Genomic DNA, 18,048 nt, shown 5'->3' on the forward strand with positions numbered 1-18,048 from the left:
CAGGCTGCTCTCGCTGGGGGATTACATCAGGGGGTAGGCTTCTATCAGGGGTTGGAAACAGTTGCCGGTTTTGGTTCTTGAGACTTTCGCGGAGAACCGGAAAGTATTATACAGTATTATACATTATTACATTATTATTATTATTATTATTACTATTATTGCTATTATTATTATTATTATTACTATTATTACTATTATTATCATTATTACTATTATTACTATTATTACTATTATTATTATTATTACTATTATTATTATTATTATTACATTAATATATATTATACGGAAAGTATTATATCGTTAATGATACGCGGAAATGCTTGAGGAACAAATTGTTTGGTTCGAAGGGACCCTGCACAATGTATTTTATTATATATGATACAACTATAACCAGAAGCGAAAAACAACGGCTATAGAACCGATATAAGACACAACCGATACACCTAGGTAACAGAAGCGAGACTTGATCCGTTCTCTCCACGATTATTTCGGTCGGAGCCGACTCGTTCGAAACGGTTATTGTCGGAGGCTTGTCGATGCTTCTTTCAACGTGGACGAACACAGCCGCGTTCCCCGGGCACTTCGAAATCGTACCTGGACGATCGTGTCCTACCTGTTGAGGTCCGCAAGCAGCCCTCTCGAGGGTCGCCCGTCCCAGCCAGACCCAGTCGTGGGCGTTCGTGGTCGATTCTCTGGGCGGTCGTCGTCCGGATGCCAGCTGGTTGGCGGCCGCTCTCGCCTTAGCCGCGCCGAAGATGACCGGCGGCCGCAGAGCATCGCCGGCGAGCGGCGAGTCCGGCGGCTGGGGCTTGAACTTGCTGGTGTAGACCACGCAGGAGACGACGAAGACGACGATCGCGAAACAGAAGGCCGCCAGGAGAACGTACATCCCGATCTCGAGTGGGCTCATGCGCGCCCCGCCGTGGTGCCGTATACCGACGCCGCCCATTCCTCCTGAAGACATGCCATTAGCTATAGCCGTGCGGTGCTGGCGTGCCTGCACCAAAGGCTCGTGCCCGTTCTCGTCTTTCAGCGGTAGCCCTTTGCACAGAAAACAAAGAGACAGAAAGAGAGAGGAGAAGAGTGAGAAACGTCGGTCGTGAGTGAACGGAACGTGAAAGAGAGCTCCCCGAAGCTGCTATCCCTCCGCGCGACCAGCTGGCTGCAGAAAGCGAGACGACCGACATGCGGGGCGGGGGAGGGTAATAATAATCTTGGGTGTCCCGGACGACGGGCGGAAAGCGACGGGGTCTAGGGGGTGACTAGAGAGGAGGAAACGGTGCGCGAGAAGAGAACGGGCGGGGATGAGCGAAGCGGGATAGAGAAGCAAGAGGTCTGTCGGGTTGACTGATCCTTCCCGCGCGACGCCTTCGGATCGACTGCGGGGGAGGACGTCGACGTCGACCGAGCCGACGGAGAGCAAGGGGACGACGACGGGTGCCAGCCGAACGCAGAGACAGAACACAAGAGAGAAGCGTGCTGGCAAGCGACAGATCAATGCGACACAGAGACGGGAACAGGGTCTATTTACCCAAGAAACTGTCGCGCGTATCTGGCTCCGATTCCCCCCTGTTGGTCTTCCTCTCCCTGTGATGGTGCGAGCCCACTGTCCCGCCGCCGTCGTTCTGCACGAAGTCGGGTCGATTCGGCAGCTCGCTCGAGGCGAAGTCGACCTCGACGTTCGCCGAGGCGCTCGCCAGAGCGGACGTGGTCGTCCTTTGTGATCCTTTGCCGGACCTCCTGCTGCCCAGCCGGCAGGCGTCCGCCAACTGCAGCTTCACCCGCAGCAGATCGCCCCGACCCTCGCCCACCGCGATCACCCGGGGATGATGGGACGCGACCATCGGCGCGAAAGCGACCACTTCCGGGTCCAGGCTCTCCACCGACAGATGGTAATCGGTCACGGCGATCTCTCGCAGCGGGGTCCTGGTCCCGTCCGAGAATTCCACGTCTATGTCCAGCAGACCCTCCTGAAATCAGGACGACCCGGTCAACGATCTTGTCTCCGTCTTTGAACCGGCGAAGAAACGGTTGTCTTTACCTGATACTTGGCGGTCAGTCTTCTCGTGACAGAGGTCTCGGCGACGTATCCGTTCTCTATCGCGGTGTCGGGATTGATGGTGAGCTGCAGACCGGACACAACCCTGACCGACAACCTGGTAACCGCCACACGGACGTTCCCGACCTTCACTTCCTTCGCTCCGATGATCCTGCCGGTGATCGGCGACAGCACCTGCACCTCCGTTATACCTACGCCGCGGCCTTGGACGATCCTCCCCTGCAGGAGGGTGGCTATTCTCGGATCGGAGACCCGCAGCATCCCCATCACCAGGTCGGTCACTCTCAGCCAGGTTCTACGGTTCACGAAGTACGAGACTCTCCCGGAATCGTGATCGGTGGCTAGGAACCTCGCGTGGACCTCGACCGGGCTCTGCTGGAACCGCAGCCGGCACATCGTCGAGCCGCCACGCTCGATCGAGTTGATCGTGTCCCATCCGGGATCGTTGCCGCGGAACCTGTCGTCCTGGTCGTCCTCCTCCAAAATCACGTCCGCGTCCTCCACGTCCATCGACGTGTCGTCTATCGAGTCGTCGAGGTCCGCCGCGCTTCGCTTCTTCGTCTTCGCCGAGTCGGCGGCCAACCTCGGGCTCGTCGCGTTCAGGCTACGTTTGCTCTTCGCGCTGGCCACGTGCTCCTCCGGCACCTTCCAGCCTTTGATCTGGCTCAGCCTGGTGTCCTCCACGGTGATCGCCAGAGGGAACTCCGGCATCCATACTGTGAACTTCGCCAGGCCGGAGTACGTGCCGTACTTCACCAGAACGGACGCGTTGCTGGAACCGCGGATCTCCGTGCCGTCCACGTACACGCTGCTGCAGGACGACGATACCTGGAGGCCACGATTGAGACATTGGTTTTTGCTTATTTTTGTTTATCTCACCGCTGTGAGATTCGTTTGCGTACTATTAATTGCTTCGCTCGCTCTCTCTCTCTCTCTCTCTCTCTCACTCTCTGTCTCTCACTCTCACTCTCACTCTCACTCTCACTCTTTCTGACGTGTCATGTCGCGACGGCGATACTGTTCGTATAAGGTCACAGACGAGATATCTTGCGATATAATGCCGCTTGCGCGGTGCCACGAATGCGTTATCTCGCGACGTAATGCCGCTTGCGCGGTGCCACCGATGCGTTATCCCGCGTCGCAATGCCGCTTATGCGGTGTCACGGATGAATCTCGCGACGTAATGCCGCTTGCGCGGTGCCACCGATGCATTATCCCGCATCGGCAATACCGTTCGTGCGGTGCCGCGGACCATTAAACACGCGCTTCCGTTTTTCCTCCGTCTGTGGCCACTTAGCTTGCTTCTATATCATGTCAATGGAACCAAATTTATTTGAATTAAAGCTCTCGGATTAAAGCGTGTTTCCAGGTGCGTGGCACCGCACGAACGGCATCACACCGCGGGATAACACACGTGGCATCGCACAAGCGGCATTACGTCGCACATTCGGTCGAGCCACAAGTTACTTCCGATGCAGACGGGACAAACGAGCTTTTGCTTCCGCTAAATAGACAATGTTTCGAGATAAATAAAATAAGGAAACCAAAAAAAAGAAGAAGAAACAAAACAAATGTCCGATAAAGAAACGAAAGTCATCTACGACCAAGCAATTTCTTACGAGACACAAGAGTTCCGGGAAGATGGACGCGTACCTTGAGCACACTCTCGTCTTCCGAGTGGCAGGAAGACTGCAGCGTGACGTCCGCGACGGATCCTGCCTGGCTCACGATGAACACCTTCATTCCCTGGGACACTTGGCGGCCGGTGAGCACCGCGGTGTTCATCACCTCCCAGTTCTGCGGGACAGCCGGGAACAGAGAGAGAGAGAGACGCGGAGAACTCGATTAAATCGTGGCCCTTTGTCGCGCGGCTCGTTAAAACGCTCGAGCTCCGTTCGATGGTGAGAGGGAGGAGGGACAGTGGCTGGGCTCGATTCGAAGGCGCGATGCGATCGTTCCTCATCGCCCGGCGCTTTTGTTTGCACCCGGGGAGAGGGCACGGCGCCGGAAAAGTTTCGCGACCGGTCGCGAACTCTGCCCGAGGAAAGGGTTCTAAAGGGCCTGCTGCCGGCGGAGGCCTGCGGGAATCGCCGGACCGTCTCGCGCCCGTGTCGGCGTGCTCGCGCGCGCGCGCGCGACGTCCTGTATGAAGCTTATTCCACGCGCCGGCTGCCCCGTGCAGTCTTGGCTCGCGTGTGTCCGCGTCTGTGTACTTTGCCGGTCGGCCGGCAGAAAAGGGGACGGCCCGAAAGGGGTGCGCGGGGGTGGGGGACACGGGGCCGGTTGCACGAAGCCATTTCCAAGTTGGCTTCCGTACAGTCTGCCCTTTGGAAGGAAACATCAAACGACTCGGATATTGCAGCGAGGGAATTTAAATCTCTGACCCCGAGAGAGCCGCCGTCTCCTCCTCTTCTCTCCGTCCGTCCGCCCAGACACCACCCCGTTTCCGGCGTGTACGTGCGGACGGACGCCCGCATCTCGCGGCGGACTCGCTTTTCTCATCGATGAGACTGATCCCGGCCGTGTTCTTAGCGGCGCGGTAAAAGGGCGCCGACGAGCGCCGCCGGAGCCTTTCGCGTTCGGGCCGGTCCACCCTTTCTCCCAGATCGAATAATCCTCTTCCGCCGGCGCGGCGCCGTCCGTCGGGCCGCCCCCGATTTCATATTCGCCGAAGGGAGAACCTTCCTCCCGTCGGGGATCGCCGCCGGCCGAGATTCCCGAAGGCGAAACCCGGACTCGTTTCGGCGGTTTTGCCGCGCGCGGATTCTAGGCCTCGGCGACCAGGATCGCGGCTATGAATAGCCGTCTTTCTTTCGCCGCGATCGGCCGACACATCGAGCCCTAGATATTTCCACGGATGGCGCAATCACTCGTCCGACCAAACGTTCCGTTCGAATTAATCATCGCGTCTTCCCGGCTCCGCGAGCGTGCTTCTGTGCTCGCGCGACGTTCAAACGGACCCGCCGAGCCGGCCGACAGCAGCTGCTCTCTCGACGTCGGCTGCCGGACGACGGGCTTCGTTCTTTTCGGCGTAGATCGTGACGAATCCGGGGCAACGAAGCTGCACGGTAAATTCTGTCTAATTCGACCGACGGATTGCGCACGGAAATGGAGGACGATTTGGGAAGAGGAGATACGATTTTTCAAGTCTCGCGGCTCGGTTTTATATAGGGCCGATGTACAGGGAATTCCAAAAATGTCTCGCGATACGGAAATGGGAGGTTCCCGAGGTCATTTCAAGTAACTTTTTCCTTAGCGAAAATGCGATCCGCGACTTCGTTTACGAGTTATTAACGAAAAACTGTGACCAATCAGAGGCGAGATCATTCGGCGCGAGACGGCCGAGCCAATGATCGGAACTGTCCTTTGTGCGCTCGCGTTGGCACAGTCTGTAGATACTCTATGAGGAAGCGTATATCACTGGTGGCCTTTGCTTTAGAGACTCAGAGATAGAGACACCACAAAGAAATTAGAAACATTAAGATGCATAGCAGATGCATAGGAGACAGACTTAAGAATAATAATAAAAAACTATAATAAACTGTTAATTTTAGTGATATTTTTAGCACAAGTAATCATAACATTTACAAAAAATCGATCCACACTGGCAACCCAATCTATCAGGAAATCCATCCTACTAGTCTCAGTAACTGGTCCAAAATTTTGCTATGGACCTAGGGGGACCAGTTACTGAGACTAGTGGGATGGATTTCTGGACAGATACCAAAAATCCCGAAAATGAATTCTACTAGTCTCAGTAACTGGCCCAGAATTTTGTTATCGAACTAGGTGGACCAGTTACTGAGACTAGTAGAATTCACTTTCGGACAGATACCAAAAATCTCGAAAATGAATTCTACTAGTCTCAGTAGTTGGTCCAAAATTTTGCTATCGAACTAGGTGGACCAGTTACTGAGACTAGTGGAATTCATTTCCGGACAGATACCAAAAATCCCGAAAATGAATTCTACTAGTCTCAGTAACTGGTCCAAAATTTTGCTATAGACCTAGGTGGACCAGTTACTGAGACTAGTAGAATTCATTTTCGGGATTTTTGTCATCTGTCCGGAAATCCATCCCACTAGTCTCAGTAACTGGTCCACTTAGGTCGATAGCAAAATTTTGGACCAGTTACTGAGACTAGTAGAATTCATTTTCCGGAGTTTCGTGATCTGGAATTTTGTTACTTCTTCAACAATCGCACCTTTCGCAAATCTTACTAAAATCAAGCAATCATTTCTAACATTTAGAAATCAGAAGTGAAAGACTTCTCCATTCGGTTATCGATCGACGGAATATAAAACGGGAAGATTTAAAACGTTCGTTGAGTTGGCTGAGTGTTAAAAGTCCGTATAAAGGTATCAACATCAGATCCACTGCGAATGGTGTGGCGACAGTGCCCGGTAGGCGTGGCCAAGTTGCTCTCCGGTCGGATAGAAGCGGTGCCCTACGGGGCAATCCGCGGCGAGACCTCTCGAAGCCACTTCTCGAACACTTCGTTCGAGAATTCCGGGAGCCACGAGGAGAGCTAGCTAGCTACCCGTTAGGCGTGGGTTAGATCCGAGCGAGCGGCCCGAACCGGCGAAGTTTATCGGGAGATCTCTGATCCACTTAGCCGGGTGGGTTCGCAGTCTCGACGAGATTTAGCTATGCATTATCGAAGACGCTCCGGCGCTGGTCAAAGGGCTCCGGGGGGTTCAAGTGGAATTCCCCGGCCGGTGGCCGATGATACTCCTGCCCCCGGGGGTATTTATGCCCGCGACTAAAACGGGGCCGGTGCCGAAATGTTTTCTCCTCGCTGATTAAACGGTCGCGCGGAAGCCACCGGTCGAATCCCGGCTTGCGGATCTCGGCAGCGGGGCGAGACCCCGGTGTCAATGTTGGCGCTAAGCCGGACGAGAGAGGTTTACGAGGAAAGCAGGGCGACCGTCTTTTAATTAAAAACTCCCCCCGCCCCGGGCCGCGGCCCGGGCGCCACGGAGGAACGGCAATTAGAGCGGGGATGATCAAGAAAGCGTCGTCCTGCTACTTCTCTGAAGGAACATGTAAACGAATTAATTAAACGATTCGTTAATCAACACGCCCTTCCCCCCGAGATGGTCCCGCGCGTGTATCGATTCCGGAGAAAACGCTGCCCCGCCGGCCGGCTCTCGGCTCGGCGCGGCACGGTTCGCCGTCGCGGAGGAATAAACGGGGTCCCGGGGACCGTAAGAACAGAATCAATTAACTATTTTCGCGGAGAGCTTACGAAATCGTGGCCGAAGAACCGAGCAACGAATAAATTACTACGGGCTGCGTCGCACCGCTCTGCCGGACCCGGGGTAAAAACAGCGCGCCGCGCCGTTCCGCCCCGCGCCGCTCCGCTCCGCTCCGGGGAGCAGCTTTATCTCGGCCGAATGGAAAATGCAACTCGCTGCACTCCGGGAACGTTAACTTAACGCGACTACCTCTTCCGGGAACAGAGGGGCCGAGTGTTTTCTAATGTTTCGTAATAACCAACGTTTTCGCGGATAGAATTTGTTTATTCAGCGGAGACCAGCCCGGATCTACCGGGTGCCCGTTTCTATGCACCGATCGCGACGCGACCAGACGATTCTGTGACTTTAGGGGAAATGGATGAATGTTGCTATTTCTACAAATTTTATGCATCGAGCTGTGGATTGTAGGATCCACGGATTCATTAGTTACGAATCGTAGGTGAAAATGATTCGAGAAAGATAATTGAAGAGGTTAAGTCAAGGTCACGTTAAGGTCATGTCAAGGTCACGTTAAGGTCATGTCAAGGTTATATCAAGGTTATGTCAGGGTCAATAATTCCGTGTCCGAGCACGGTTCAACGATTGATTCGCAAAGCTAATTTAATAAATAATAATCGCGTTGAAGAACGTAAGGGATATGTTAGAGAAATATGAAGAATATTATCAATAACCTTGACATATCTTAAAAATTTCATATGTTCACCTTGACATAACCTTGATATGACCTTTACGTGACCTTAACATAACCTTGTTATAACCTTGACATGACCTTAACATAACCTTGACATATCAAGGTTCTGTCAAGGTTAAGTCAAGGTCATGTTAAGGTCATGTCAAGGTTATGTCAGGGTCAATAATTCCGTGTCCGAGCAGAGTTCAACGTATGATTCGCAAAGTTAATTTGATAAATAATAATCGTGTTAAAGAACGTAAGAGATATGTTAGAGAAATATGAAGAATATTATCAATAACCTTGACATATCTTAAAAATTTCATATGTTCGCCTTGACATGACCTTGACATAACCTTGACATGACCTTAACATAACCTTGACATGACCTTAACATAACCTTGCCATATCAAGGTTATCTCAAGGTTAAGTCAAGGTCATGTCAAGGTGTAATGCACACTAGAAAAGTAAAACGGCCGTCACGGTTAAATTACTTACTATTTCGTGTCCGAAGAATTAGTAAATATTCTTCAGACGTTCTAAAATAAACGTGAACAGCGTTTTTCTTAAAAATATCACTGTTACGTAGTAAAAAAATCCGGGAAGTTCTCGCTTCGTGATTTGTTCAATACTTCGAACGCGGCTCGAGTCCGTCCTACGACCATCTGTCAAAGCCTCGTGCTGCGGTCTCTCGAGCTTCGCGCAGTCACCTCTCATTGGTCAGTGTTTTCCGTTAATAACTCGTTAACAAAGCCGCAGATCGCATTTCCGCAAAGGAAAAAGTTACTTCAAATGACCTCAGCTACCCCTCATTTTCGGCTGTTAAAATAATTGTGGAGCACCCTGTATATATACCGACCGTGCGCGAAAGTTCTCGCGCAAACAGCCCGGACGGTATCGCGTTAGCATAATTTCCTTCTTCCGTCTCGATCGCCGTTACATCGTTGGGTCGAGGAAAACGAATCTCGTCGTACCGACTCTCGTATCGACACGACGGGGTGTAAATGCATTTCACGTTCCGCGAGACGCGCAAGCATAGAACACCGTGATTCCGCAACGCGGTCCGGCGCTCGGCACGCCGGCGAGTCTAAACGGACGTTTATTTGTCGAAACGTCAACATCAACGAGCGTCGTAGGGTGCAGCGGACGGACGGGATCAGGCGGAAAGAGGTTCTGCCCCATCTACTCGCGGCGCTTTATCGTCAAAGGTGTATCGATCATTCGGGGACACCCCGTAGCTGACCGCGGCCCGTCGGTCGCTTTGTCGTCGGTAGGAAGGCATTATCCTTTGACGCGGCTCGGAGTCGTTTGGCCGTAGAAGCGTGGCTCGGGGCCCCCGTTCCCTTCCTTCCTTCCTTCCTCGGTCGGTTTCCAGGGCGAGGAAAGACCGGGTGGTGGATCGTTGATCGAGCTTGGAAGCGGATTCTCGCGCCGCGTGCTCGCGCCACGTACTATGCTCTCGCCTCTGGTATCGATCGGCGCATTTGCCGGCCGGTTATCGTGCAACTTAGCGGATTCTTTTTCGAGAGATTTCGAGGAGCGAGGAGGAGACAGGGGGACGGGGCAGGGGGGACAGGGATGTGGTGGGAGATAAAGGGATACAGGGGGCGAGGGGGAGAGGGCGGGAAAGAAAGAGAAAAAGAGGAAAGAAGAGGAAGTGAGAGAGAAAGAGAGAAAAAGAGAGAGAGAGGGAGTGCCAGAGTCAGAGAGAGAGAGAGAGAGAGAGAGAGAGAGAGAGAGAGCTAGAGAGCGAGAGAGAGAGAGAGAGTGAGAGAGAGCTAGAGAGCGAGAGAGAGAGCTGGAAAAGGGAAGAGAGAGAGCTAGAGAGTGCTAGAGAGAGCCAGAAAGAGCTAAGGAGAGCTAGGATGAGCTAAGGAGAGCTAGGGAAAGCCAAAGAGAGAGATCCAGAGAGAGCTAAGAAGAGCTAGGGAGAGCTAGAGAGATCTAGGGAGAGCTAGGGAAAGCTAGCGAGAGCCAGAGAGAGAGAGCCAGAGAGAGCTAGGGAGATCTAGGGAGAGCTAGGAAGAACCACAGAGCGTCAGAAAGCGTCAGAGAGAGTCATAGAGAGCCAGAGAGAGCTAGAGAAAGAGAGCGAGAGCCAGGGGGAGCTAGAAAGAGAGCCAGAGAGCCAGAATGAAAGCTAGCGAGAGAGCCAGAGAGTCAGAAAGAAAGCTAGAGAGAGAGAGAGAGAGAGCCAGAGAGAGCTAAGGAGATCTAAGGAAAGCTAGAGAGAGCCAAAGAGAGCGAGAGAGAGAGAGAGTCAAAGAGAGCTAGAGAGAGAGAGAGAGCCAAAGAGAACTAGCAAGAGAGCCAGAGAACCAGAAAGAAAGCTCTCTCTCTCTCTCTCTCTCTCTCGATAGAGAGAGTGAGAAAGAGAGAAAGGAAGAAAGAAAGGGCGTGGGTGGACGATTCAGTTCGGGTTCGGCTGGCCCGTGAGTCGTGACAGTCCCTGCAAGGGACCGGCGATATTGGCCACCTGGATTCCTCTATTCCCATGGCTGCCGCGATCCTGTCGCGGAATTCCGCACGTCCGCCGGCACAGTTGGCGGGAATGAAAATCGTTCGACACGTATACGTTCGACCGGCACGCTCCGAGAACAACCGTTCGAAATTATGCCCGGCCAACCCCTCGTCCTTCGCCATCCGTCGGAATCGCAAACGCAGACCCGCCGCCGGATGCACCGAACTGGTCCCAGCATCGTTCGCGACTCCTTTCGGAACACGTTTCCCTCGGCACCCTTCTCTTGTCCCTTATCCTTCCACGGTCTGTTAAAAAATGGGACCGCGTTCGTGCGCACGCGATTTTTACCATGGTTGACCATGATTTACCATGGTTTATCTTGCTTCTTTTTGGCGACGCCCGTACGATAAGATCGCGGCTCGAAGTACAAAATCTTCAGAATTCTTCTAATGTCCATTAAAACCGTTAATTTGTTATAACAGTTACACTTTTCTCTTGGTAGTCGCTTCAAGAGGTTATTGTTACGTTTACAAACTGATACGAAACAGCTGCTAGCCATTTAGATTATTTTTGGTTTAGTGCTCCTAAGACCATTTGGTGCGGCTGGATCCGTTCGGACCCTCGATCACCAATTTTTTTAAAAGCTTCTCACGGTGGGGCCTCGGCGCGGCTGAAATTGTCCTAGATGCGGTTATAGAGCTTCTCTAATTGGGCTTAATGGAAATAATCGAGCAGAAGCTGGAGAAGTCGGACGAAGCCCTCGAACGGCTCGATGGGAATGGACCCACGCGTATCGCCGAGGGGGTTAACGTTTAGGATCGCCGGGGGCGATCTTACCTTGGAGATGGGCAGGACCGCCTGTATGTCGTCCTTCTGTATCTCGAACCTCGCCTGCAGCTTCCGTCTCTCGGGATGGTGATCCCGCATCCCGTTGTATTGGGACGAGCCGGCGTCCTCGTCGTCCTCGAAGGTGTAACGCACGCCCCATACGATGCGGCCGCCGTCCCAGTTCCCCTCGACACCCTCCTCGCTGGCCTCCAGAAGCATCGTCAGGATCTCCTCCGCCGATCTGTACAGGGAAACACAACGATCTTATAGCCCGCTGACCCTCGGACCGTCTCCCTCCCTCTCTCTCTCTCTCTCTCTCTCTCTCTCTCTCTCTCTCTCTCTCTCTCTCTCTCTCCCCGAAGAAACACGTGCCGACCCTTCGTTTCCATCGCGGCAAATTGCTTCATTCCCGTGGAAACTGGATGCTGGATACGTACGTACTTCATTCGCGCCCGATGCGGGGACAGGGTCGATTTCGCGGCCCTAGATTGGTCATTCGACTATCCCCGCGGTCGGACGATGCTGTCTGATACGAGCAGATGGCTCGCGGAAAGACCAGATTCCGGGGAAATGCAATTCGATCCAACAGGACTCTTATGGTCTACCGAACGTTTCTATCATTAGCTCGGCGAATCAATTCCGAGATATCTTTGAGACTCGCGGAGAAGAAACCTCGAGGTTCCCGATAATTGAGCGCGTTCGAATCGTAGCGACGTGAGTCGCATTTGCGGAAACGTTGACGATTATGTATAGTCCTCGCGCGACAAGAAGCTCGCAGCTCTCTGTTCACATTCCCCCTCTTTCTAGCTCCTCTAGCGCCCCCTCTGCCGCAGGTATGGGTCGCCATTTTCCGAAAACTGTGACGGAGATCGTCGTGCGTCAATAGCGACCGATAGCTGCGGCAGTGGGGCAGCTAATAAGTGGGTGGGGAGGGGATACGTAAACGCAAATTGTCTATTTTTGTGCGCGATCTGGGCGTCAATTGGAGAGACATTACTGTACAGCAATGTCTCCCTTACCGACGCCCAGATTTGGGAAGAGGGTACACGATTATTCGAGCCTTGAAGCTCGTTCTTATAATTGTGGACAATATATAACTATAAAAATAAACCGCAAGGCTCGAACAATCGCACCTCCTCTCTCCAAATTGTCCATTTTCGTGCGCAATCTGAGCGTCAATTAGGGAGACATTGCTGTGATAATCTATCCTCGACTGCTCGCAAAATCCCGTAGTAAACAATAACACTTCCCATTTCCTCTCGCAACAAGGAAAACGCGGCTCGCTCTATAACCCCGATCAAGTCGATTAGCGGTTGAAGCCGGCGTTCGAAATAAAAAAAGAAAAACAAAGAAAACGAACTCTGCTTGGCGCAGCGATTGGACGGTGCGCAGCCGGGTCGATAGCTGGCCGATCTTTGCAGCGAGAATAGATCGGGAGGATTGCGGGGGTGTCTCCCGGCTCTTTTGTTTTCTATGGGGAGTTGCCGGGTAATCGGCGGGCTAAACCGCCGCATCGCGTCTCGCCGCGCCGCACCGCGCCGCGCCGTCGCGTCCAGAGTTTGCCGGCGGGTTCGAGCAGCTGACGAGAATTTGAACAGTTAGCGGAGACGATGGGGGTGTTTGTAGTTCACAAATGGCCGGGGTTACGTAACGGCATGCGGCACACGGCGTTGCGCTACGGGGTGCCGCGGGGCGCTGCGAGACCGGGCGTTACGTGGAAACGCAACGACGACGACCCCGTGGGTCAGGTCGTTATGCCGGGTCCGCGGTTGGGCGTGAACGAGAGAGAGAGAGAGAGAGAGAGATCCCGGCGAAATGGACGGCCGTTACAGCCGGATTTACGGGACGAGACGCGATCGTGTTCGCAGACGGTTCCCCGATGAGATTGAAGGGTAGCACGCGTCTGGCTTCCTTTCACGAGGCGAGCTCGAGGATCCGGAGGAATCGGGGGTGGCGGCAGGGGGGATGGATCAGAAGAAATCTCGAGATCCGAGACGGGAAATTCGACGCGGCTCGGCGCATCGCGATGGAAATTCCCAGAGAGCAAAGGGAGAAAGATAATTCGTCGCCGCGCGGTGTTTAGACGAAACGAGAGTTCGTTTTCCTGGTTCGCGAGGCTTTCCGCGTACGCGGAACGTGTTATCGCGGCAGCCTCCGGTTGCCCAATCCCGTTTCCGAACTGATCGAGACGCGATCCGTGGATCGAAGGGGAGAGAGACCGAACGGAATTAAACCGGGAATTTTTCGACGCTTCCCGGAGAAAGGAATCCCGGGGGCTTGGGAGAGAGGCGCGGCGGGCGGCGTCCGGCGCGACGTAGACGCCCGACGAAAATGGAACCGGATCGAAGGGAAATAGAAGCGAAAGGATGCTGGAATAAAATTAGCCGCGGGGACACACCGGTAATTCTCGAGTCGATAGATTCGCGCTTTAAGCGCCGCGCACACCGGCGCCCATTGTTCGCGTATCTCGCGCGAGAAAATCGCTCGTCGACCGTCCGTTCGTAATCCGGCGCGTTTCGAGCAACAGAAAATATGATAATCGTTCCGCGGGATAGAAGATGTGGAGATGCGGGACTGCGAGCTGACGTGGGTGCCGCGATATCGAAGTGAAATTCAGAGGTTCACCGACGCGCAGTGATCGATTTTTCTTTTTTTAGGAAATCGGACTGGAATTAGAGACGAGATTGTTTTGTGTATTGTAATTGTAATTGTTTTATGTCGTTGTGCAGTGTAATTGTTTTTGGCAAAATCGGTGTGTCGCTAATTGTTTGAAAACTGGAAATGTTGAGTATTTTAGTAATGGAAGAATCTTCGAATAATAATAGAATTTATGATAATGATAATATAATAATTTTAAGTAATTTTATAATGATGGAATCGATATTAAAATAAGTCGAAAGTATTATATTAATAGAAAGTATTGTAATAACCACATTTAATCTCCAAGGTATTATAATAATAGAATAAGTGTTAAAATAAGTCAAAAGTGTTATATTAATAGAAAGTATTGCAATAATTATCTAATCTGTAAAGTATTATAGTAATAGAATCAGAATTAAAAAAATATTAATAGAAAGTATTGTAATAACCATCTAATCTCCAAAGTATTATAATAATAGAATAAGTGTTAAAATAAGTCAAAAGTATTATATTAATAGAAAGTATTATAATAATAGAAAGTGTTGTAATAACCATCTAATCTCCAAAGTAATATAATAATAGAATAAGTGTTAAGATAAGTCAAAAGTATTATATCAATAGAAAGTATTACAATAATAAAAAGTATTGTAATAACCATCTGCGAAATCTAAACCACAGTTGCTATCGTCTGAAAGCCACACACAATGTTTACCATTATTATTTATTAATCGAACGAGCAAAATACCCTTTAGTTTGCAGAGTATAACGCAAACAGTGATTTAATTCGAAAATACATATTGTAAATTGCAAAATTGATGTTGTTGCTACAGGAATTTACATATCTGATAATGTTGTACGTTATTTAACATCGGAACGTCTACTAACAAACTAATAATAAATTGTCAATAGAATGAAAAGTAGAAATCGATATAATGACGTTATGTCATTTACTCGACAGAATTGACACGCACACTTACGAAGGATAAATAACATATCGCCGTCGTTTCGTCGCCTGTCAATAAAGCAAGTTTCGAAGTCGTCACGATCTCCGTCCCATTTTTAGAAGCAATCGAACGGGACCGGCGAAAAATAGACCTCTGAAATAGCAAACAGATTGTAAATATTTCGATCTTCTCGCGCGATACCACGCGTCTGGCAATTAAACGCTTTTCGAAATGATATTTACATATGGAAATAGCATTTCAAATACGTATTTAATTGCGTAATATCCACGTGTAATTATTATTTCAAAAAAAAGAAAAAAGTTCGTTCGCCAAGTTCTGTATTACGCGAGAAGATGAAAATATTTACAATCTACAGCGGAATCTCGATTAAGCGAATTGAATTTTCCTCGTTCTTTATTACACAGTTTACATAAACTGTTCGCCTAAATCGCTGATTCGCAGATTCTGTATTACATCAGTATTAGCTTCTAGTTCTGCGTTCTAAAAAACTAGGTTTTTATCCGTACATCTAAATAAATAAAATCAAATTAAATTGAATTAAGTTAGAATCTAAATAAATAAATAATATATAATATATATAAATAAATAAATAATATATATACATCTAAATAAATTAAATCAAATTAAATCAAATTGAATTAAGTTAGACTAAATGAAATTATTTCGATCTTCGATTATTCCAACGAATTGCGACAAGTACAATAGAAGGACCTCGATTAAACCTCGACCCATCACCTCGCGCTATCGCATCAACAATTCATCGAAAATAAAACCGAACTAACTATCAATTCTGAATTCCGATAATCGATTTACTCATCGTATATACTATTTAACAAATCGATTTCCCGGAACCCCGCAATCGACCAAGATGCGTGCCAAATGACCAGCTCGCTCGATTTAATAATAATCTGCGCCGAGAAACGCTCGGGACAAGAGATCGAGAGAAGCCGAAGAATAGACACGAAAACGAAAGTCAACGCGCGATTCCTTAAATCCTAGAAAAATCAAAAGACCGATGTAGGTCGCGCGACGTAAGAGGCGAGCCTTTGTTCGCCGATGTATCGGCCGCGTATATCGGAACTGTTTGCGAAGAGAATATTCGAAACTGCGCGATCAGCGATGCCGAAGGTTTGGCATGCGTCGCTGTAACACGCAAATAGTTCGCAATACGCTGATAAGAGAACGAGGAAAGCGCGAGGAGGAAGAAGGAAAGGAAGCCGCCGAATCGTCGGGAGGATAACGAAGATCTTCGGATGAACGATTATCGGGAGCATAGGTCTCGACGCAGCCTATTTTTGCGATCGATGGTCCGAGAAACACCCTGCTAATCAGCTCCACCGATTCCGCGCGATTCGCGGAAAAAGAGGCTGGAGGAGTGGCAAAGCGAATCGAAGAGAGACAGAGAGAGCCAGAGAAGAGAGACAGACAGAGAGAGAGCCAGAGGGAGAGAGAGAGACAGAGATCACCGAGAGAAAGAAAAAGAGAGACAGAGATCATCGAGAGAGAGAAAGAGAGACAGAGATCACCGAGAGAAACAAAAATCACCGAGAGAGACAAAGAGAGACACAGATCATCGAGAGAGAAAAAGAGAGACAGAGATTACCGAGAGAGACAGAGAGAGACAGAGATCACCGAGAGAGAGAAAGAGAGACAGAGATCATCGAGAGAGAGAAAGAGAGACAGAGATCATCGAGAGAGAGAAAGAGAGACAGAGATCACCGAGAGAGAGAAAGAGAGAGAGAGAGAGAGAGAGAGAAATCGAACCGGAGCATCGCAGGGTTAGCAGCGATAACGACTTCGGCGATACAGTGGTACTCACGCGGTACTTTTACTTTTTCCGCGCGGGCCACCGAAACGAACGTGCCGGATAAAATCTTCCTCGCGTCTTCCCCGGCTTTCCCGGCGTTCGTTTACGGTGTCGTTTGCATACGCCACCCCTTTCCCACCCTGGAACAGCCTCGGGCGTGCTGCGCGGCTTTTCGAATCTCGAATCGCGGATTATGTCGCAGCTCGGTGAATTGGTTGGTATATGTATATATATATATATATATATATATATATATACACATACACACACACACAGAGAGAGAGAGAGAGAGAGAGAGAGAGAGAGAGAGAGAGAGAATCGATTCCTTCGTTTCGCGAGGACAACCGAGCCCGGATGCGACCCTCGGGAAAATTGTCTGATCCGATAAACTGTGACGTCGCGCGTAAACGGGGAGCAAAACGACGGGAAGGAGCCGCGCCGTTCGGGAAACAAACCGTGGAGAATTCTCGAACGGCGAAAGAACGGGACGAGTGGGTTAAATGAGACGGCCACCACCGGCTCCTCCGGCTCCGATGTATACGCGGCCTCTGTTTTTTGGAGGACAATTAACTGTTTGCAATTATTTCGAGCAACACTGGCTCGACCCAGAAAAACAGAGAGAAAGAAAAAGCGAGCGAGCGAGAGCGAGATAGAACGAGAGAGAGAGAGAGAGAGAGAGAGAGAGAGAGAGAGAGAGAGGGAGAGGGAGAGAGAAAGAGAGATGAGAAAGGTTCGAGTGGAAGGTAACCGAGTTAAAAGGGGTAGTAAAAAGAGCGCGGTGTTTGTCTCGCTATCAGGATCGCGCGGGCTCCGCCGAGATTAGAAAAGGGTCGGGCCGAGGACAGAGCCAATTCCGCGCTGGAACGACGTTAAGAAGGATCGCCGCGCAATTTTCCGGCTAACCCAATAGGCGGCGTAATCATTGTCTGCGCGCGGCGATCCATCAGCATCCGACGGGAGCGTGAGCACCCCTGGCCACGGATCTCTATCGATCGCGATCGAAGTTCGCGGCTATAAAAGCGCGGCGGCCGGTCGCGACGACGAATTCGATATCGACGTATCGAACGGGCGCGCTCCAGAGAGAAAGAGAGAGAGAGAATAAGAAAAAGAGAGTTCGTTTACGAGAAGACCCAGAATGCGCGCTAGCGCGGCAATAATAATTTCCTGTGCGGCTTTCTCGGTGATCTACACCGAGGCGCACCCGCTGATCGATTCGAACCCGTATCAGAATTTCCTGAAGCTGTGGGACAAGGAGAACCAGCCGGATGTCGGGGCGAACGTCTTGATCCCGAGCGAACGCGTGGAGACGCCGAAGGACGTCTCTAACCCTTTCGGCGAGGAATCGAGAAAATCGTTCGAC

The 18,048-nt window shown here is 50.8% G+C and overlaps 1 protein-coding gene across 1 annotated transcript in view; it reads right to left on the reverse strand.

Moving 5' to 3' along the window:
- Positions 1-18,048, reverse strand: part of dtn (transmembrane protein 132C dtn) — a 144,092-nt gene that overhangs the window by 6,514 nt on the left and 119,530 nt on the right. The window contains exons 5-9 of the mRNA XM_033474364.2: positions 11,286-11,517; positions 3,713-3,856; positions 2,042-2,887; positions 1,532-1,970; positions 614-1,041 (exon numbers count right to left, since the gene is read on the reverse strand). Coding sequence (XP_033330255.2) covers positions 614-1,041; positions 1,532-1,970; positions 2,042-2,887; positions 3,713-3,856; positions 11,286-11,517 — 2,089 coding nt within the window. The remainder of the gene's footprint in view (positions 1-613; positions 1,042-1,531; positions 1,971-2,041; positions 2,888-3,712; positions 3,857-11,285; positions 11,518-18,048) is intronic.

Source organism: Megalopta genalis, chromosome 4 (genome assembly GCF_051020955.1).
Source record: "Megalopta genalis isolate 19385.01 chromosome 4, iyMegGena1_principal, whole genome shotgun sequence".
Classification (NCBI taxonomy): Eukaryota; Metazoa; Arthropoda; class Insecta; order Hymenoptera; family Halictidae; genus Megalopta; species Megalopta genalis.